The following is a 22,735-nucleotide window of genomic DNA, read 5'->3' on the forward strand; positions in this document are numbered from 1 at the left end:
TCATTTTGAGTAGCTAGTGTTATTTTATGTTTGTTATAACTCAGAATTGTCTGATTGAGGCCTTTTTTTACTGATAAAATGTTTTATAGCTAAGTTCTTTCCCACTGTATGACAGCCAGGTCATTGTTGTCTCATATATGTAAAATGGCAGTACTCTGATTATTTGTTTTCTTGAAGTGTCTGTGGAAAGGGAGACTCATTGTGTGTGTGTGTGTGTGTGTGTGTGTGTGTGTGTGTGTGTGTGTGTGTATATATATATATATATATATATATATATATATATATATATATATATATATATAGATAGATAGATACATAGATAGATAGATAGATAGACAGATAGATAGATAGATAGATAGATAGATAGATAGATAGATAGATAGATAGATAGATAGATAGGCAGATAGTTAGTGAGCTATTGGTAGGGTAGGGTTGCCTCCTGCAAAAAAATAATTATGTTATTTTGTAGTTATGAAAAAGTAAAACTGGAAAGACCACAGAAGTACCTCACCAAGAGGATTACTGGCCTCAAACAGATGCCCTATGCAGCCCGACTGAAGAATCTCCAGCTGTACTCAGTTGCATACCGCCTACTCAGAGGTGATCTCTGCCTGACATACAAGGCCATATCCAACCCAGAATTGATGGACATGCTCCACCTAAAAAAAAAAAAAAAAAATCCCCAAGAGCCACATGCTCTAGGGATCTAAACCTCACCACAACGATAAATAGGACACGCTGGAGGGATGGATTCCTGTCACAGAGACTCCTCTTGCTTTGGAACAGGATTCCAATCTACATTAGGCAGAGCCCCTCACTAACACTCTTCAAGAGAAACCTTGATGAGTGGATGGGAAACAGAAAATTTACCCCAGGGATCACTGCAGTCGCTCTGCTGGACAGAAGCACAGGGAACTAATAGCTCTGCTGGACCAAGGCACAGGGAACTAATCTAAGGGGGCGGCGAAAGTCATCACATTCTGGCTAGGCTTATAGATGCCCTCGGGCAGATAGCCTAGTATTTACCTATGAAGCTATGAACCTATGCTTGTGTTGATGCTTTTTCTTCTTACATGCATACTGGTATGCCAACACAGATGTTTTAGATATTTTGACGTAGATATTATGCCAGTAGATTATGGATATTTTTGGTTACTTCAAGTACAACCATATATATATATATATATATATATATATATATATATATATATATATATGATAAATTTCATTAGCAAATGAGTAAACACATTTTTTATCATTTCAAATTTTCTGTAAAAAATGTTAAATGGCTTGCTTTTTCTAAACTGATATTTTATGTAAATGTTTAAATTCCACGCATTGTTTAATATGCCCAATTAAGTTTAAAAGCAGAGATTAAATGCATTTGGGTAAGGTTGTAAATTTCAGATGAAGAATCTCATTCCATAGTCTTTAACTTCCAAAGTGACTATGTGCGGTAACAGACGACTGAACAAATCTTATAAGAAACTTATATGTATTTTCAGGCAGACAAAATGGCATACTGAAGTATAATAATATAGATAGGAAATGGGTAGAGGTGCTTAAATCAAACTTTTGTTATATGTAGTAGTCTTGATGTTTAAGTAAATGAAATATAAAGTGTTTGTGAGAGAAAAAATGATATATAGTTAGAATTGCCTTTTAATTAACTCATTTTTATCTGCAGATATAGTGTGCATTAAATTGTACACTTTAGCATGTTTTACTCAGCAGCTTACATATAATGGCTTCTAGTTCTGTACAACTGCCAGATAGTGAGTTTTAAAGAGAACAAATGCATTGCACAAAATTACTCATTATTTTGTGCACAGGATCAAAAGTATTTTTGTCTACAAGATGCTTTTCGGTGTTTGTAATAGGATGTACTCTGTAGGCAATATTTTAAATGGAATATTGCACAGAATGCCTGTGTGTGCATGAAAATATTCACTCACCATTAACATGTCAATTATGTGAATGTTCTCCCTCCTTATTAGTATTTACAGTGGGAGTTATTTTTGGATAAAGAATTTAAAAATATGAACCAATGGACTCAAAAAGAGCTCTGCAGGGTTGTTCTTTGTTCTTTCTTGGTCAGCTTACCAAACAACTATAGGCAGTCCTACACAGTCATTGAAAGCTTCACCTGTTACATTAATCAGAATGTATTTCCTAGAGGTTATGCAATATACATTACACCTATTTGATTCCATTAACCATTTCTGTTTATCTATTATCATTGTCATCAACCCCTTTTTCCCATTATTACATGGGTTCAGGGTGTGACATCAGCATTAGTCAATATAATCAAATCAACTATAGCCAATGTTTAGGACCATGGGTGGCTAGCCCTGATACAGTGCTGCCTAAAATTATATGTCAATAATCTACTGTTTTTTTTTTTTTGTATCATCTCGATGAAACAAGCTGGAATGATTTTTAGATACCTTCAAATTAGATTAGCTGAAAATGACTGGTGTTTATTATATATACTTGCTGCAAAATATTTAAAAATGTAGGCTTGTATATCTAGCATTTTGCCAGTAAATTAAGTTGGAGTGGATCCTGCAACCACTTATGCTTTTACAACAACATATAACAGAAAAGGTGCACTGATTTTTGCCAAGCTTTCAGTGTACTATGGAAAAGATATCTTTTTAAATTGTATATGTGTTTCCATGCTTTTCAGAACACTTGAAGAAAATTCATCAGCCTGCATTGATAACATGCCACACTGTCACTGTTGAATGTTTTGAGGAGATAGTCTACATGTAAAAATAATGAGACAAGAGAAAAGTAAGCACAGCTTTCCAAAACAACACATTATGAATGTTTCGTTGGGAGTGGACTATCCATAATATTGATTTTTCACATTTTTGCTAGACTTAACTGGGATATAATTTGGTGGGGCAGAACCCCCCCCCCCACACACACACACACACACACACAAACACACACACTCTGTTTTTTTTTTTTAAATAAGCGGTCCATATCTTCAGCCAAGAAAGAAGAGGCAGTCAGTGTCTCTGAATAATAATTTTCCATTTTTAAGAAATAAATTACTACATAATAGTTCTGCTGGTGGGTGGAGAGGTGGACTTAAACACTTCCTCAGTCAGCTTCTGCAACTCCCAGGCTGTTATCAAGCCTGGGTGTCTGGATTCATAGGAGAATGAAAACTCCTGTGCTGGCACAGACAACATCTGATCTGTAGACAGTTGCTAGAATTAAGTAGAAAATAAATGCATACGTAGTACATACATACAACATTTATCTCTTAAAGATTACACTTTTTTATAAATAAACCAATCATGGATGATTGTACCATCATAGAGATCTCTGCACCACATAGGCACAGATTACACCTATAATGCCTCTTTTGTACACTTTAATTTAACACCCAAAGCTCCCTGTTGTGTCCTGACATTTTTTTAGGTCTGGCTTCCTTCAAAAAAAGACATAAATTAATAACAGGCAAAAACAGCAAGATGTAAGTGTCAAAATAACATTAAGACTGTTAATCTGAGATGTGCTGCAGTGGAGATATTAATCACTGCTTCCCATCTGTTAATCATATTTTCTCAAATGTATTATTTATTTATTTATTATTTATTGACATTTGTTAACCAGGTTAGTCCAGCTGGACTAGGAGCCCATTTTCAGTGGAGACCCGAGGAGAAAAGCTCCAATTACAGACAAAGAGATTAAGTATACATAACAGTTAAGAGTACAATAATGACATGCATAAGAGATTAAAACAATCATTAATTGGCTAAAACAGTACAAGTTCAAGTATATTCTATAATTACAAAGGCACACCAAACAATTTTTTTTTCATGTGTGAGTGGTGGAAATTTATGCTCATGTTTTCATAACTAAGAGAGCTGCATATTACTGAGAGGCATGGTGTGAAAAGTTTTGGTGAGTGGCCGAAAATGTATTGTTGCAATCCACATATAGTGAACAGCATTGTTGTTATTACTAGCTGTTTTCTAGTAATTAAAAAAATTGTACAATATTACCATATGTACATTGATATTTTGAAAACCAAATGACTAGCATTACTTGAAATGATAGTTCACCTCAGCTTCCACAAAGAAGACAATCTGAGATAACTGAAAAATAATGCTTGAAACACAGAAGGGTGAAAATGTTAACTTTAAACTTTTTTTTCTGCAGGGGGCAAACCCGCTCACCATATGAACTTGTATATATCAACTCCATGGTTACATCAAGTCAAAAAAGGGAAGAATCTCCAAAAAGAAGTAAGTCATTGCTGCTGCTGCACAATTGCAAATCACAGCAAGAGTGATTTCCTGTGGAAAACATGGTTTGATGTTTTGTCTTTCAATGATTTTTTTTCCTGCAAGCAAAATATGCTTATGGAACTTCACTTTAACCAACTGTAGAGGAGCCTGAAACAATAGATGATGCTGAAGAAGACGACTGATCACTGATATTTACACTGTAAGATGTGCATTTTGAGAGGCACTAGGTGTTATTTACAAAGTTCATTATAAAACTAAGCATAATATTCATATTTCTATAAATGTCTCAATGAAAATGTAAGGCCTCAGAAGGGAACTTCCTGCTACAGCATAAAATAAAAAGTCTGGCTGCACAAAGGTGCTTGGTAGTATATCACTAGGCTGTGCAATTTCTAAGATATGAAAAGCTGCTTGCAAATCTTTAGAGAAGATGCCTCTTTGGGGTGCATTATAGTATATTCCTTATTGATGTAAACAATTTGGCTTATGCTTTTTTACTTTATTTGTCAGAACAATTTCTGAAATGTAAGAACGTGCAAAACCTGACAGAGATGTGACATTCCACAGCTAAGAGGTGTTATAAGATATGCTAGATTCTCCTGCCATGCAAACTGAATGTCTCTGGGGGGTGTTAAATAGTGCCATTTAAGTTATTAACGCTAATTTACACCAACTGTCACCAGCTCGTTTGCTTCTTATTGCTGTTAATTGAAACTATTGTGCACTTTGTGTGTTGTAATATTTCTTTTTATTGTGTTGCAGGTTGTTTAAAACCAATATGAATTACATTATCGATTCGCCATTGTCTTTCTGAAACTTGGGTGTCCCTTATCTAAGAGAACCTATTGATTACAAAACGTGCATGTTTATACTCGTGTTTGCTTTTAACATTGCTTAAACAATAGATGTTGTGCTTCAATATAATTTCAGAGCAATGAAAAGTAAAGTATGTATTTTAATCAGTTCCTACATATTATCGTGCATATTAGCAACAGAAAGAAACAGAAAATGAATGCTCTTTAGCAAGGTCACTATACCTCTCAACTGTCCAAATTTTCGTAGAAAGTCCAGAGTTTTTGCTTGATATTTTAGGTTTGTTATTTATAAAGTGTGTGATTCTGTGGCAAATCACTGGGGATTGAAGTCGCTAAATAGTGATAGCACACATTTGCGTTTCAGACTTCATGTCCTACAAAAAATTGCATGCTAACGCAAAAGCTGCTGTTCTACCAATTTTCTAAGTTTATAAGAACAATATTTAAAACATGTCTCTGTTTTGCGGCTTAGCCCCGCCATTATTTCTGACTTTGTCCAAATTTTTGTGTCAATGGGTTGAGAGGTTATGAAGGTCACTAACAAGCCTAAGTATACCTCTCCTCGTTTTCAATCAACATTCGAGGGCAACAGTAATCAGGGGCTATTTTTTTCCCATTCAGATGCACTTTTAAACATTGGTACCATTCTTCCTGAAAACGGATAGAATAAAAGCATTTGCATCAAACGCGTTTCTGATTAATATGATATCAACAACTGTATTTGGCATTATTCATCACAATTCGCCTCCCTGTAATGTCCATGTGATTCAAAGAAATGTGACACCAATGTCTGGAAAATTTATATATAATTCAGTAATCGCTAAATGCCAAAACATGACAGAACCACCACCTTTAAATCTGTCAGTTATTTAAGTGTCGGGTTCGCATGACGTGAGGGCATGGGTTAAATCTGACTATACTTTTACTGTTATATAACTAATTTAAAGGTGTTTTCGGCCACAAGTACACTTGTGGGAAGTGCATACCACAGCTTGTGGGAACAGTCTGCTGCCGGATCACTGTTAAGTGCTAAAACAAGAGCTGATAGTTAAACAACTATTAGAGAGGCTTCACACAGTTATACCAAAATTGGAATGCCTTTATCATAGCGATAATAACCAGTTATGGTTTGGGATAGAAAATAGACAAAGTGTCGCAGACAGATAACGGAAAATGTGCAGCATCACTCTGGGGAAAAAACTCTCTAAACCTGTCGAAAATGCGCTTTCCGTCTTGCCGATTGGGTCAAATAATTTGAACGTTTATTTTTGAAGTGAATATTATTGCAGTGATATGCTGAATCGCAATCATGCTTACACTGTCTAGTAAAAAGTCCATTGCGCTTACAAAGTAGTCTACCTGAGATAAGTTCATGGGTGTGTTCTTCATTTGAGATCAGAGTAGCACCATCTGAGGGCTGCAGAAAATAAACTAGGATGCAGGTAGGTTTGCTCATTTTACGTGGACAGATTATAAACAGATCTTACAGGAAAAGGGGCAGAAAAAAAGACTTGCTTGACTAAAAAATCACTGAAGCGTTACTACTATCTTAATAGACAGGCAATAGTTTGGAGTAAAAGGTTTAATACTAGCACCAGCGTCTATAAACCAATGCTGTAACCAAGCTACCGGTAACCATAAAATCTGACCTTGGATGACATAAGCCCAAAGGTCACGGATCATAGCAACAGTAAGCATAGCTCTCGACGAATCGGATGAATCTTAACAGAAATCAGAGACAAGTCCAAAAATAAACCGGGGCAATCAGGGCCACTTTTAAAATATTAGCAGTATTGACCTGATACGTTGACAAATATAAGGGAATTTGAATTAATATACATTTAGTAAGCGTGACTCACCACCTTTTCGCCAAAAGTCACATACATCTCGCGTGTACCTCATTACCACATACCTCATTTGGGGACTTAAAAAGTTCATGTTCCACATTGACAGAGTCTGTCACACGTTCATGGTTAGGGATTTTTAATTCATACACATGGTAAATAGAAACGAATCTTATTACTTTATTAAAAGATGTTATAAGTAAAAACAGGATGTTCCTAGTTGAAATTGTTAGTAAGCTGTCGGTGTGTGTTCCATATTTTGCCCATTTGTTCCACATTATGAGGGCTAGTATTCCTCCTTTTGGAGATGGAGGGTTGAGAGCTATGGTCACCAGTTTTAGGAGGGATTAATAGGGACAGAGCTAAATAAAACTTGAGCCAAAATCAAGACGTCACTGAAAATTGGGCAGTTGCTAGGCATACTCTGTGTACTCTAAGAAGTGCATTTTTGTGAGACTCTCTAAAAAACATACAACATACCCCTCAAGAATCAGTTGTACCTCTTTACGAAGGATGTTCCTCATTTTGAATCTAAAAAAAATCCATGTTCCTCATTGTTCCACAATGCACGTTGAACAGCCTTTCATACATTCACTGATAAGCATTTTAACTGTTACCTATAAAGTATTTAATCACCCTATGAGATTCCTAGTTGAAGGATTTAGTAAACGTTTAGTATGTTTTCTACATTTAGCCCACTTGTTCCACATTATGAGAGGTTATATCTACATTTGGGAGATAGGAGGCTGAGAGTAGGCTCAGTGTCTCAAAAACAACCGACTTTAGAACTTCCTAAATTAGTGTTAGCTGTATAGATATAGAAAGCATACTTTATTGATAAAACTCGACTCTAAAACAGACGTTTTATAGTTCTAAATGGCAACAGTTGAAAATAACGCTATTTTCAACATGCAAAGGGAAATTCTGAGGGCTGACTGCATTTTTAAATGATAGGTGTATGTGGCGGGGCAATAGTACGAATTTTGAGAAAAAAAATACAGATTTCTGGCTACACACTCCTAGGAGAATTAGGTGAAATGAATGCCACAGAGCTGCATTTTATAAGCCACCACCACCACACATACTGCCTAAGTGCAGAAAGGCATGCTCATAGCTCACAACGTTTTAATTCCAGAATTAGGGTAAATGCCAACGTAATTACAGAAAATGCCCTAAATAAGGTAAATATTTTCAACATTGGCACCCTTAACTTAGGAATTTGATAGAAACGGAGGATGTGAATTAGAATGAACATGCATTTTCTTAAGTAGATAACTTCTGTAACTGCATTGGTTATCGGTATTTATTAACTGGAATCCATTATCTTTTCTTGAAAAAAAAATATTGAAAGAACAGAATGTTGAGGCAATGGCAGGGACGTCCCTAAAATAGGGACGCTTAAGTGGTGTGTGAGTATACAGTTTGTTAAAAATAATAATTTCTGTACTTTAAGTAAAGTTGCCCAGTTTCCACTGAGTTGAACAAAATGTTAAATCAAACAAGCAAGTATAATTTTCTTTTTAAAAGACAGGAAATATTTCCTTTCTGACTGGCTTGAGCGAAGGAAATGCACTATCTTATTGTCGAATGGAAAAGTGCAACTCAATAGATATGACATAACTGTTAGCCTGCAGTTTAACTATTTAGGGCGTAGGCATATTGATGTCTTCACACACCTGTAGTTAATATGTACTCTTCCAGAAGCTGTGCATTCTGCTTCCCAAACTTTGGTGACCCTGTGAAAAGGAAGTGGGCAGGCTGACTTGGGAACGTGGATGGTACTGTGTTTATTCTATCAACAACTATGAAGCAAGGGATCGCTTACTTTCTTTGTCACTCCTGAATGGGGCGGAGGAAACAACCCCACTATAGAAACTATAAAAGGGCTTCAGATCTCAAGGCACTGCCTATCTCAACGTACTCGGAGCCAAAGTTTCCCTATCAGAAAATCTTGCAGCCGGTCTTTCCACAAGCTGTGCATGTTAAAGCGTTTGACTAGTCAGTAACCGTAAACAAGGGGGAAAAGCTTTGGGGTCAGCAATTTTTGGAACATTTGCTTACAGAATGTGCAGAGTTAAAGGCTCTATCGGATGTTTTTGAAGTTATTTTGCTGTCAATAGTCATTCGTGTGTGTACATGCTTCTGTACATTTGCTATCGACTGCTGTCTGCAACGAGGCAGCAGTGAAGCTGCAGCCAAGGTAGCTCCTAACGCTTTGCATGTTCAGGCTTTGCAAAGTTTATTGAAACACTGTGGTAAATCTTATTGAAAGGTTTGCCCACTGCTAGAAAGGACAGACTCCAAAAAAAACTGAGTGCTTTGGGCTTACCTGTAATTGTTATCTGTTTTCTGCAGAAAAAAATAAACATCCCGCTTTTCTGGAAATGGACTTCTTACATACATCGGGCTCTAGGAACTTTGTTTTTCTCTGCTTCTTGGTGATAGCGCTCCTGACTGGAAAGAGTTCGCAAAGGACAGATAGCCCCAAGTCCAAAGTCAACTCTATCAAGTCCACTCTGGTGGGACAGTCACCGACTCAGGCAACGAACAGATCCATGGGCGTACCGCAAGTTGTCAGTGGCAAGAAAGGGCGACATCACGGCCAGGTAAGGGAACATCAAAACCATGTCAATATTTAACGTTTGAATTTTAACTTCAGCTACTGCACATTAGCATTCTGGTAATGCATTGTGCTTTAACTGTAGCAGACTGCTAACAACTGAAAATGAATATGCGTTAAGTGAGTGAATATAGTTTTTAACATTATCCACAAGCAGCAGACAGTTGAACATGTATTGTGTTCGTCTCATAATATTGTGAAAACGGCTAGAATGCCAGAGGTATTATTTTAGGAGTGTGCATCTGCAGTGAAAGCAGGTGTGTCTGAAGTCTTATGCCCAAGTGAGACAAAACACCGAGGCTGTATGCAAACTAGGGGAAGCAATACGGAGCCCCATAGAGATGGTAAAACGGGCGTTCCAGATGAGCACAACTGGAACTTGACCTTTGCTTCCTGCTGAATGAAAGCTGGCAACGTGGTGTAAAGAGATATGTATTGTTACTCTCAAAGGGTCTATTTTTAACTTACTGATAGAGCCCAATTTAGATCTTTAAAAAGTATGTGACGCAAGGGGTCCTTAGAAGAACCGATATAAAAGGATGCCGCACATAATGCTTTGCAGTGCACTTGGAAGTTAATCCATCAAGTCAACGCTATACGCGCACTCTTTGTGACACCTGGGACTTTGGCTTGTTATGTCACCCTGCTGTTCTCACGCTAGTGTTTGGATTGGAATCCTCAGCATCCTTTACTAGCACATCAGAAAGGAATCACTTTGCCTTCAGGAGCGCCCCCCTCCCAATTGAGTGCCATGTCCATTACCGCTCAGCCTAAGATAAGCTGTTTTAATAGTTGGGGGGGGGGTGTCTGGTGGTGGTGTGGTCCTAGAAAAAAGTAATAAGCGAGACGCATTGCTTTTTAAAATGTACTAGCATGTTGAGGTTTGGGGTAGCAGGTGCAGGTTTGCAGATGATGGAGAGCTGAACAGATATGTTGCATGTCAACACCTATTCACTTCTATAAGCTTTCACCTGGTTGAGGAGCTATAGGTCCTTGAATTTTTTTGAACACTAAAGACGCTTCGAAATGCGAATATTTTTTAGAGATTGATTTGGAATAGCATGTGATTTAAAAAAAAAAACAAGCAGTCTGATTCTAGGACACTTTTTATGACAGCAGCACTGCTGATGAATATGTACCTATCTACTCAAGGCTCACACAAAGGTTTCCGCATAGCTCTCAACAAATCAAGGACAAATCTTTAGGAATCAGGGGCACATCCACAAATAACCAGGTGCACTTTTAAAATATAAGCACCATCAACTTTAGACAGTGACAAACTAAGAGAAAGTGAATTTGTTATCGTCATTAATTCTAAAGTGTACTTCACCAGGGTTTCTCCAAAAGTCACCAGTTTTACCAGAACTAACATCTGAGTCAAAATTATGGAGGTATGGTTTACTGCCATTGTGACCCATCCTGAAGTAATTTGATCTCAATGTACCAATACAGGGAGGATACAGCAGTCCACTGACTGCCGATTGTCTGGCCAGTTACAATGATACGTTTGAGTACAAAACCTTACCACAGTGGTACACTGACACGCTCCGTTGAGAAGTTCTGAGCGATATGCACATGCGGTGCACGCGCAGACACACACGCGCATAGACTTGTGTAAACCACAAGTGAGTTTTGAAGAGCTGGTGATCAAACCCAGGCGTGTTTATATCACCCAAGAAGTCGGAAATAAAGTTGGATTTAATGAGGCGGGGGAATCTGTGATGGTCATATCTCTCAACCATCACTGATTTCAGGGACTTCTCTGATTCTGGCTCAAACTTTTGATTTGCCCTCCTAATCCTTCTTTAAACTGACGATTTGGAGATAAAAAGGTGTGGAATAATTACAATTACAGACTTATTTTGCTTCATAAAATGCACGTTAATTCACATTCTCTTTTTTCCTGTTAACTTTTCCAAGTTATACAATACTGTCAACTGTACAGATTTTTGCCTTGCATGTCTGGTCTGTTTTTCATAAAATTATGATTCTGACAAATTAGTGGCAACTCATCAAAGACTGAAGTTAGAAAGTAATAACAGACATTTGAGTATCAGACTTCATACCTTATCAACTTTATAAGCCTGCAAGAGCCACGTTTAAAAATTGTCCATATCTTTGGGCCTTTGACCCACTTTTATCGATGTCTTTGTCCAGATTTCTTGCTCTTAGAAGTTGAGAGGTATGATTACAGGACTAATATTTTAAACCGTGTCCCCTATTACCCCTTGATTATTTTTGGATTTGGATTTGTCTCTTGATTCAGGGTATAAATGGTTGAGAGCTGTAATGAACATTTTTTGAGATGCTCATTCCAGAGACATTCTAAATAATATAGACCAGGATTGCCATTCCTGATGGAAATGATACTCTGTGTGCCAGCCATGAAGACTTCCCATACTTTACAGGCAACCCTTTAGCCAGACTTAGGTTTATTCTCACAATTGTATATGTTGGCCTTCACCCACCTTGTATAAACAAAATGCACACATCTCTTTCCACCAGTAATACTGTTCAAATCATACTCTTCCCTTACCTGTTTTAATAACCTTAGAGGTAGTAATTCAGAGAAAAATTGCAGGATTTCACACACACATCTTTCTCATATTTTTGACAATCACAAAATACTGGAAGTTTATCTGATTAGTGCATATAGAAAATTGCACTTAGTGCAATAGTCTTTCAAGACACATTCTTTAACTTGAGAGGGATCATTTATTTTAGCCAATGATAAAATATGCCCATATACCTTGCTCAGTTTATCCTCACTCCACAGCAATCAATGTATGTTTATTTTTCATTCCCAGGTTTTAAGCATACTGAGAATGCACATAATGCTTGAGCTATTTTATTACATGTGTTTTAGCCATGCCTGTGAATGTGTATGCGTGTGCATGTGTGTAATGTGTTTTTTTTTTCAGTTGCAACCCCAAATATGTCCTATTTGTCTGAAAGGCTGAATACTATCACTAGACCCCAATGATTTGGCAATGGTATGTTAAAAAGCAGTATTCAGATTATAGCCAGGCACCTTGTTTGAGGGTAATGACAAGATATAAGCTGAAAGGGAACAGCTGAGGTAACATAACTGTGAAAGAATACATTTACACAATGTTACACTATTCCATGTTTTATGATAAATTATCTGTGGCAGTTTGCAGATATGTCATTATATCGATGCCATGTGCTTGTCATATCCTCTTATTATTGATGAGGCATGTGATTTTCTATCTTGTTCAGAGGGACAATATATATATATATATATATATATATATATATATATAGTTATTGTCAGATCTGAAAAATAGTTACAATCGTCCATACATTTAGATAATATATACCTTTTCTCTCATTTGAAGGCAGTGTTAGAGTGTATCTATCACATTTACTTTATCTATTCTGTTTACTTGCTTTTAAATTTAGAGGCTAATACTTGTTTACAGCACCAGAATGTGACATCCTGAATGCAACACGAATGCATTTGTAGACAAGTTGCCAAGACAAATTCAGCCATAGTGAATTCTGTTTGAATACGGGTATCTTCAGTTGTAAAAATCAAAGCTAAACTAAACAGTAACAACATATCTTCATTGCACATTTGAAATCTGCATGCATGCATGGACTTTTTAAAAGAGATTGCTTTGTCTTCCAGCTCATTTTAGAATGATCAAACCACATGGTAGTAAAAGCAAACTTAAATGGTGCAAAAGCAAAGTCACATATACAGTTGTTCTAGCTTAAATGTATGTGTTGTAAAAGTCCCACAATGGTAACACAAAAGATGTAGACATTTTCCATAATGCTTTTCTCTATATCTCATCTATGTGAGAAACCATTTCATCAGCTGGGAAGGATACTGAACAATTGTTTTGTCCCAGGGTGTTTGAGTGTCCATATGTGAGAGAGTGTGCATACATGCACACCCATTCACAAGGGGTGCTGAGTTTAGATGTTATGGGATAGAGCTAAATTGTGATGGGTAACAAAACCCAAGTGCAAAATTCCATGAAAAATCTAGTACCAGGACACTTAACCATGCTGACCTAGTGTTATACTGGTGTTTGTGTATGGCTGCTGGGAGGAGTACTGTATCAGCTTCACTCATTGTATAATACAACACGGCAGTGCTCAACACCCATACTTAACATTGCAGCATACAGTCGTATTGGTATCCCAGCATGCTGCCCATATGAAAATGTCACCAGTCTACAAGAGCTCCCAGCAGGCATTCTTGAACATGCTACAGCTGTGCTATCCTTGCCATGAAGTTTAGAAATGACCTTGGAACAGGTGCATTGATGCTCTTTCATGCTGATCACTTGCTCACTCCTAATGAGGTTATTCTAATGTCCCTCTGGTGCACTGCTAGGTATTGCATCTGCCGTTCACTGTAAGCCAGTGATGATTGCCCAGGGCACCATAACTACCTCCCAACCAGGTGGAGTTAGGTCAGAAATGGTTATTTCTTGGTCAATTACCAGTCATGGCTTCAATGGCACCATGAGCATATGCTTCCTGTCACCATAGCAGATATGCACATAGGGATCAATGACAATATCTGAACTACAGACCTCATCATGGCTAAGTTATTTAGCTGGAAAAAATCCAAAGCAACAAAACACAGAGGGTGCGTGTCTGACATTATCTTATGAAACTGTAACCAAGGCCATTTAATGGTCTGTTAGTCTTTGAAAAACATATATTAATGCACAGAGGTGGTACTCAGTATGTTTTAACTTAGTACTCTGCTGTTCTTAAGGTTATAATAACACCACAAGTCAATATATAGTGAAAAAACTTATGGCGTTACTTAAAAACGATTTGCTTCATTAAAAATGCAGGGGTATATACTTCAGACTGAGTTCATATTAACATTATCACATCAATGTTGTTTAAAGCATTCTTTTACAAGTCAGCATTCAAAGCATAGTGTTTTCCTTTTTTTATGTTTCATCTTATTACAAAATATTGTCTAGTTTACCAAAAATGCTGGTTACAGAGAATGGGTCATTGCAAGAAGGATTTCTCCTTACTCTATGTTACAGTGACACTAAAGCTGATTATAAAAGTGATGATGGTAAAAGGGCACAGTCTGTCAAAAAGGGATGTTGAAGTATTGCATAGATGAAGAAAGCAATTATTCAAATCCAGTTTCATTGCTTTAGTTGTAGGTAAATAGTGTATTTGAAATGGCATTAGCAAAATGCTAAGAATCCATTTTAAATGTGACAGTATCATTTATTAAAATTATTTTAGTTAAAACAATTAATTCAGCCTTGGAAAGTTTAAAGAAAACAAAGTTTTTCTATACTGATTCAATATGTTTCTTCTAATTTATAGCCTGTATCTTAAATAACCACAAACAGATGTGCTGATATTGAATTCAGAACTTCTTTTGAATATTTCCAGTGGTAAATTTTTTATTTGTTCAGAATTTTGAGCATTAATCATACTTGTGTTCCTGTAGTAGGGCAGATTTGATGTGTTGCTTTTTGTAAAATCACATATATCCTTTTTTCTACAACCCGTCACTCTAAATGCTTTTCAAGTAACATTCATACATTTCTTTTTTGAGTCTGATTCTGATCTCATTGCATTTTAGACTAATATATTTGACAAATTCCATCTTGGACAACTTATCAGAAGACTAAAAAACAACTGTTTGCTACAACAATCATTTCAAAATACGTTTATTCCTACATTTGTTTAAACCACTTTCTGTTAAACACTCATTCTTAAACTCATTTTGTTTCTATTGACATGTTTAAGAATTTGATATATTGATACTGAACGTGTTTATTAATTGTGGCATTTTTGATTTATACTACCTGTTTGCATTAAGAATTCCCTCAGTTTTTACAAATTGCTGCCTCAGATGTATTCAATGTTCTTTATAAAAACAAAGTCACCAAAATCAAAACAGCAGTAGAAAAACTTATATTGGTATGCAAGCTGTTCTCCCTTGTTAAACTTAAAGCTTGCGTCCCTTTGTGTTTACACGAGAATTGTAAAGTGCACTGTTATCTAAAGTGAGCGTTGGTGAGTTACTTTAGATACAAAGATATACAAGGTTAGTGAACAACATACTTTAGATACAAAGATATATACAAGGTGCTTATGTGGTAGTCTCTGTTTTGATGTCTATATGCTGTAAGAGGTAACTAGAGTACACACTGACACACTTACAAATAGATTTTTGGTAATTACTAAGGGATTTGAAATAGTACCAAGTGCTACAGAAAAGGTAAACAAACCCATCAGGCTTTTCTGGAATGTACCCAGTAACTACAGCAAAACTAGAAAGAAGCACACGCAGAAGAAAATAACATTATTACTGCAAAGCTAATCTCCATGATATTGCTTAAGCTCTGTGACAAAAAGTCTGTCATTCTACAGATGCTACAGATATATAAAACACAGATGAATCCAAAGTAAGCAGAAACGGCAAAAACGAAATTGGTAAAAGGAAGGAGGGCACATAAAATATTTGAATGAGCAAATGATGGGTTACAATTAGAAAGTAGGCTTTTACCATCTGTCTAGCCATACAGACAGCTATCAATTGCCATCTGTGCTACTGAGATTGCCAGAGGCAAGCAACAAAATGATACTGGGCTTGCAATGGATGTCATGGGCATACGATGTTTATTTTGAGGAAAGTTGGTAGATGGGAAGAAGTACAATGCCAAGCACCTTAGTGAAATGATAGGATGGCAGCACCATTTAGAAGAAAAAGAGAATACTGTCTAAAAAATATGGACTTCCCAGGAGAATGCAAATGTGTTTTATTACTATAGTCTAGTAGAATAAAACAGCAGTCTTTATAAGGAGGTCCACGGCTGAGAAATACAGTAGCAGTTCATGTATGGATGTAAAAGATACTGGGAAATCCCTGTTAAGTAGTAGTGGGAAACATAAGATGCAACTTTTCTGTGTTCTGTGGTTCATCCATAATTAGGAAATTGGGGAGAAAGGGTGGATCAAGCAGCTGTTATGTAACTGTATATGTTTCTATGGTCTGGGCCCATTGATACTACATACATCAGGGTTTTATCTCAGACATGGTTTCTTATACATCTTACTAAACTAAAAAGCAAGAGATAACTTTATCCCTTCCCATTCATTACTAAGATGTCTGAAAAACAAAGCATAAAGATGTTATATATCTAGCACAGTTCTGACAGCTTCCTTTACATCAGCTAGAAATGTAAAGTTTTTGTAGAAAATATACTCTCCCCATAATTAGATGAAACCCATGATCTTTAAATGACTATTATTCCAAAAGCTCCCAAGAGAAATGCTCCTGCCCTTTCTGATGTCATCTCTTTAAATACTGTGTTAAATTCCCCTGGAATTTCTTTTCAAAGGTATTGCCAAGCATAAATCATGCATGCACTGTTGCACATTGTTTTAAATAAGCTATTTATTTAGTTTAATGAGATGTGCTAACAGTTACATTTTAAAAAAGTCCTGACATATTTATCATAGTTTTTATTTTATTATACATTTTTGTTCATAGGTTCATAGGTTGGTACTAGGGCCTATACAAGCCTAGCCATAACAATTCCCCGGATATTTCTTCCCACAATATTTACTTCCCTGGACCCCTGACTAGCAGGGCAACTGACATGATCCCCGGGGTGAATTTCCTATCTCCCATCCAATCATCAAGGTTCCTTTTGAAGAGGGCTAAGGAGGCGCTCTGCTTGACATGTATAGGCAGTCTATTCCGGAGTATGGGGAGTTTCTGGGTCAGGAACCTAACCCTCCAGCATGTTTTGTTCATTGTGATGACAAGGTTTAGATCCCTGGAGTGTGTGGCTCTGAGGGATTGGGATTTCTTTAAGTGGAGCATGTCCAATATCTCAGGGTTTGACATGGCCTTGTATGTTAAGCAGAGCTCGCCTCTGAGTAGACAATATGCCACAGAGTATAGGTGGAATTTTTTTAGATGGTCAGATATGGCATCTGCTTTAGGCCTGTGATTCGTTTAGTGAGGTATTTCTGTGGCCTTCTCAGCTGTTACAGATGTCTTGTGAGGTACATACCAAATGGGGCGTTATACTCTATAATGGGTCTAATAAGGGATGAGTACAGTGGGACAATGACCTCCTTTTTTCTGGATGAAAATCCCTTAGTGATGAGGTGTGCCACATAGAAGGATTTCCTGACTGTTGTGGTGATGTGGTTATTGAATGTGAGACCACTGTCCACCTGTGTCCCTAAGTCTCTCATCACACTTTCAATGTTTAGTGTACTGCCACCTATGTGGTAATTCATGGGTACATGCTTTTTTCCAAAGGGGATAACTATACATTTCTTGGCATTAAGCTTGAGCCCATGGCTCTGGCACCAGGCATCTGTTTCTGTAAGGCCTTTTTGTAGAATATCCACATCATTTGGGGATTCAATAATGGCTCCCAGTCTGCAGTCATCTGCAAACTATTTTAGCCAGAGTCCCTTAGTGTTGGCCTGTACTTCAGAGAAGTAGATGCTAAACAAGAGTGGTCACAGGACTGAACCCTGAGGTACTCCACTTGTTATTTGTCTGGAGCCGGATTTGGAGTCCGCTACTTTTACAGTCTGGGTTCTGTCAGTAAGCCAGTTGGCAACCCATCAAGTGACATAGGGATTTATGCCCAGCTTATTAAGTTTATCTATGATTCCAGAGTGGGGGATGGTGTCGAAGGCCTTGGCGAGGTCCAGATAGGCTGTGTGGACCGCTTTACCCTCGTCCACAGCTCTGGAGACTGGTTCAAAGAAGTCAATCAGGTTCAGGAGACAGGATCGGCCCTTCACGAACCCAAACTGGGTGGGGTCCAGTATTTGAAGGTTGCCAATGTCTTTGTTTATAAGTTCCATGATAATGCGTTCCATGCCCTTGCAGATCAGGCTCGTCAGACTGATGGGACAGTAGTTCCCGGGATCCAAGGTGGATCCCCCCTTGTGGAGTGGGATAACTGTAGCTGTGCGCCACTCAGTGGGCACGAAGCCTGAGGTGAGGCTATGATTAAACATGACACTTAGGTGAGGTGCCAGTTCATTTTGTAGTTCATGTAGTACACAGCCTGGGATGTCATCTTGTCCCATGGATGCTGTATTCTTAGCTTTGGAGAGTGCGGTTTCTACCTGTATGGCCGTGATTACCGGAATTTGGCAATCTTTTGGTATTGAGATGGGCCCTTTAGGGGGTGAGAGGGGGGTGAAGTTGGCACTAAATCGATCTGCCCGGATATTGGCAATATCCTTAGGATCAGTATATTTAATGCCATTCTGTTGTAGCTTAGAGCAGATCTGAGCATTGCCATTTAGATTCTTGACATAACTATATAATGGCTTGTGGTTGTCTTTGGAATCTTTGGCAATTTTATTTTCATAACTAGCTTTTGAGGATTTTATGAGGGATCTCAGCTTCTTACTGAGGCTGTTGAGAGAGTTTTTTGCATCCTGGGATTTTCCTCTTTTCTGCAACAGTTTCTTCTTTCTGTTGTATAGTTTGTTTATATCAGTGGACCACCAGATTGGCTTCTTTTTTTGGAGAAGAGCATCTTGGTTCTATTTGGAATGGCACAATTCATGCATGAGTGGATGTGCTCGTACAGTGCCTTAGTGTAGGATTCTGCAGTCAAATTTCCAAATCCCGTCTGTGTGGGTGTTGTGAAGTTTGTCACTTCTGACTTCAGTAGCATGAATCCAAAAAAAGCAGCAAGAAACGCTAAAATCACTAGTCAAAATCCAAAAGTAAAAAGCGTTGACAGACACGGCACAAAGGTATAATCCAAGATTTATTCCAAACACGAAACACTCCAGAACTCAACCACAAGAGAGTGCTTTCATCTCCTAGCAATGGAGATTTCTTCAGACTGGTGGTTGAACAAATGCAATACATTTAAATACCATTCTAACATCAATTAAAACATAATTAAACCATTAATTAAAAAAGTTAATTAGTTAAAAAGACAAGAACTCATAAAATGCTAATGTTTAAGCCCCTTCCTTTTTAAATACATAATAAATTCTTCTCTATTATTTAGTCCAGGGGGGAAAATACAGATGTCAGAAATGTTAGAAAATGATTCTAAATTTAAGTATTATAATTTAACAAAAAAAGAAAAAGAGTGTTTTGTTGCCCTATTGAAAAATGATAATATATTAATTTTCAAGGCAGACAAAGGAGGGGCAATGGTTCTGATGGAGAGACAAGATTATGAAATTAGAATGAAGGAATTGTTATCCGATTCTAATTTCTATAAACCAGTCAATATGACTGAGGTTAGAAAAGGTTTTTCTCTGATAGAATCATGTATAACAGAGTGGTTTTACGCTGGGAGAATCGATGATAAGATAAAATGGAATATTACTAACAATAACCCTAAAATAAGTAGAATTTTTGGTATACCAAAAATCCACAAAAATATTGACTGCCCACCATTAAGACCAATAGTTGTTAGCAAGAATAGTAAGTTCGAGGGTATGTCCATTTTTGTGGATAGACATCTACAAAAAGTAGTACCAAATGGTACAACGTATATAAAAGACAGCTATGATTGTATGAAGAAATTAAATGATTTAAAAGTCTCTGCTGCAGATATATTAGTAACTCTTGATATAAATTCCCTCTATACTATGATTCCCAACAAGGAAGGTATGGAAATGGTTAGAATGGGATTGTTGCAATCTAAAACATTTTCTACAAACACTGTAAGCTTGCTCATGGAAATTATAGATCTGTTTTTTTCTTATAATTTTTTAGAATTTTATGATGAATTGTTTGTACAAGTCAATGGGGTGGCTATGGGTGCTGCGTTAGCACCTAGTTATGCCAATTTATTTATGCAAGGATGGGAGATGGCCAATACTTTTGGAAGCATTTTTGTGAAGAATATTATAAAAATGTTGAGATTTATTGATGATATTCTAATAATTTGGAAAGGTTCTGTGGAAGAATTAAAAGTATTTTTAGAATATATCAATAATGTGTGTTCATATATCAAATTTACCCATACTTATAGTAAGGAAAAAATTAACTTTTTAGATCTTACTATTTACAAAAAGGATGGAAAATTAGTTTCAAAAAATTATAAAAAAGAATGTCAAAATAACATGTATTTACATTACTTCAGTTTACATCCTAAGAAGACGAAATGGAATATTGTGAAAGGTCAGATTAATAGAATCAGTAATTTAACAAATGATGAAAACATTTTTTATAAAGAAGCAAATAGTTTTTGCGATAGGATGAGTAATAGAGGGTATCCTGAATATATGTTAAACAAAATTATGAATGAAGAAGTTCTTAAAAGAAATAATGTTATTATAGATAAAGTCAACACAGAGCACAGTACGGATTTTATGACAGCTTTAGCGGTACAAAATAGCACTGATTCTTATGAGATTAAAAACATTATTAGAAATAATTGGGCCATCTTTAAAGGTAACAAAGATATTTTACAGAAATTAGGAGACAAACCCAGATTTGTGCAAAAGAGAGCTAAGAATTTTAAAGACTTTTTTCAAATCAAGTTAAATAATCATAAGGTAATAGAAGAGAAAAAAGGTATGTTTAAATGTTTTAATTGTAATTATTGTCAATTTTTATTTACAGATAGTAATGACATTTTAATAGGCAAAACCATAGTAAGAGTTCCGGGCAAATTTACTTGTAAATCTAAAAATGTAGTTTATTTATTAGTGTGTTTAGAATGCATGTCCTTCTATATTGGTAGAACTAACAGAGAATTATATAGAATGATATATGAGCATCACTATGCAATAGGTAGAGGTGATGCTAAAAATGCATTGAGTAAACATTATATGGAAAATAAATGTAAAAATAATTTTAAATGTTTAGTCATTGGTGCAATTCATCCCAAAGTCACAAATATTAATATTGAAGAAGAGTTGGGTTGGCTTGAATACTGCTGGCAAGTGAAATTAAATGCATGTTTTCCCCCTGGACTAAATAATAGAGAAGAATTTATTATGTATTTAAAAAGGAAGGGGCTTACACATTAGCATTTTATGAGTTCTTGTCTTTTTAACTAATTAACTTTTTTAATTAATGGTTTAATTATGTTTTAATTGGTGTTAGAATGGTATTTAAATGTATTGCATTTGTTCAACCACCAGTCTGAAGAAATCTCCGTTGCTAGGAGATGAAAGCGCTCACTTGTGGTTGAGTTCTGGAGTGTTTCATGCTTGGATTAAATCTTGGATTATACCTTTGTGCCGTGTCTGTCAACGCTTTTTACTTTTGGATTCAGTAGCATGAAGCTGGCTTTAAAGAAGTTTTTTAAGGAGGTTTCCTAAAAGGGGGGTGGAATGTGGATGTCAAGGGTGATTTGCTTATGGTCAGACCTGACCAATGAGGGGGTGACCACTGGTGTGGAGCATTTATCTCCCATGTTGGTAATGACCAGGTCTAGGATACTGGAGCCCCTGGTGGGACAATGGATTAGTTGATCCAGGGCATTGTAGTTTATGAATTCCAAGAACCATTGGGAAAAGGTGTTGGTACCCGAGTAGTTTTCCCAGTTAATGGCAGGGTAGTTGAAATCACCCAGTATTAGGGTGTTTGGTTGTATCTTAATATTTTCCAGTATGTTTAGAAAGGTGTAGTGAGAATCTTAGGGCATGGTGGGGGATCTGTAGCAAGCTACAATTTGGATTGCAGTCTTACCTAGTGTTAGCTGCACCTGGAGAATTTCAGATGCATTGTGTTGGGCAACTAGCCTGGAGGTGTGAATATCCTTGGTTAATATGGACACTCCTCCACCTTTAGTGTTTCGGTCTTGGTTTTGTGGCCGAAAAGTGTGATAAGAGTTGTAGCCGGGTATAGCAGGGGTGCTCTTTGGAGCCTTGAACCAGGTCTCAGTTACTGCAGATATCGATGTTCTTCATTTTTAGGAGTGCCTCAAGAGAGTGCATTTTGACGTTTAGACTTCTAACATTGAGTAGCATTACCTTCAGATTTTGCATGCCTGTATCTGTTACGGTGGTGGTTTTGTCCTTTGAACCTTGCCTAAAAAGGTCCTTTAGGAGTGGCAAGAGCTTTAGCCAGTAACCTGAATCCCAGGGGTGACAGGTGCAGACCATCTCTGACAAAGCATCGTGGTTTGTCCATCATGTCTTCCCAGGCAGACAGATACTGGATCCCCTTTGAATGACACCAGAAGCTTAGCCAATTGT

The 22,735-nt window shown here is 36.9% G+C and overlaps 1 protein-coding gene across 1 annotated transcript in view; it reads left to right on the top strand.

The window, feature by feature from the left end:
* The first annotated feature begins 8,674 nt into the window (after positions 1-8,674).
* Positions 8,675-22,735, top strand: part of DKK2 (dickkopf WNT signaling pathway inhibitor 2) — a 151,472-nt gene continuing 137,411 nt past the window's right edge. Inside the window, exon 1 of the mRNA XM_044061295.1 lies at positions 8,675-9,533. Coding sequence (XP_043917230.1) covers positions 9,312-9,533 — 222 coding nt within the window. The 5' untranslated portion in view covers positions 8,675-9,311. The remainder of the gene's footprint in view (positions 9,534-22,735) is intronic.

This window comes from Protopterus annectens, chromosome 2.part0 (assembly GCF_019279795.1).
Source record: "Protopterus annectens isolate FY-2018-M chromosome 2.part0, PAN1.0, whole genome shotgun sequence".
Classification (NCBI taxonomy): Eukaryota; Metazoa; Chordata; order Ceratodontiformes; family Protopteridae; genus Protopterus; species Protopterus annectens.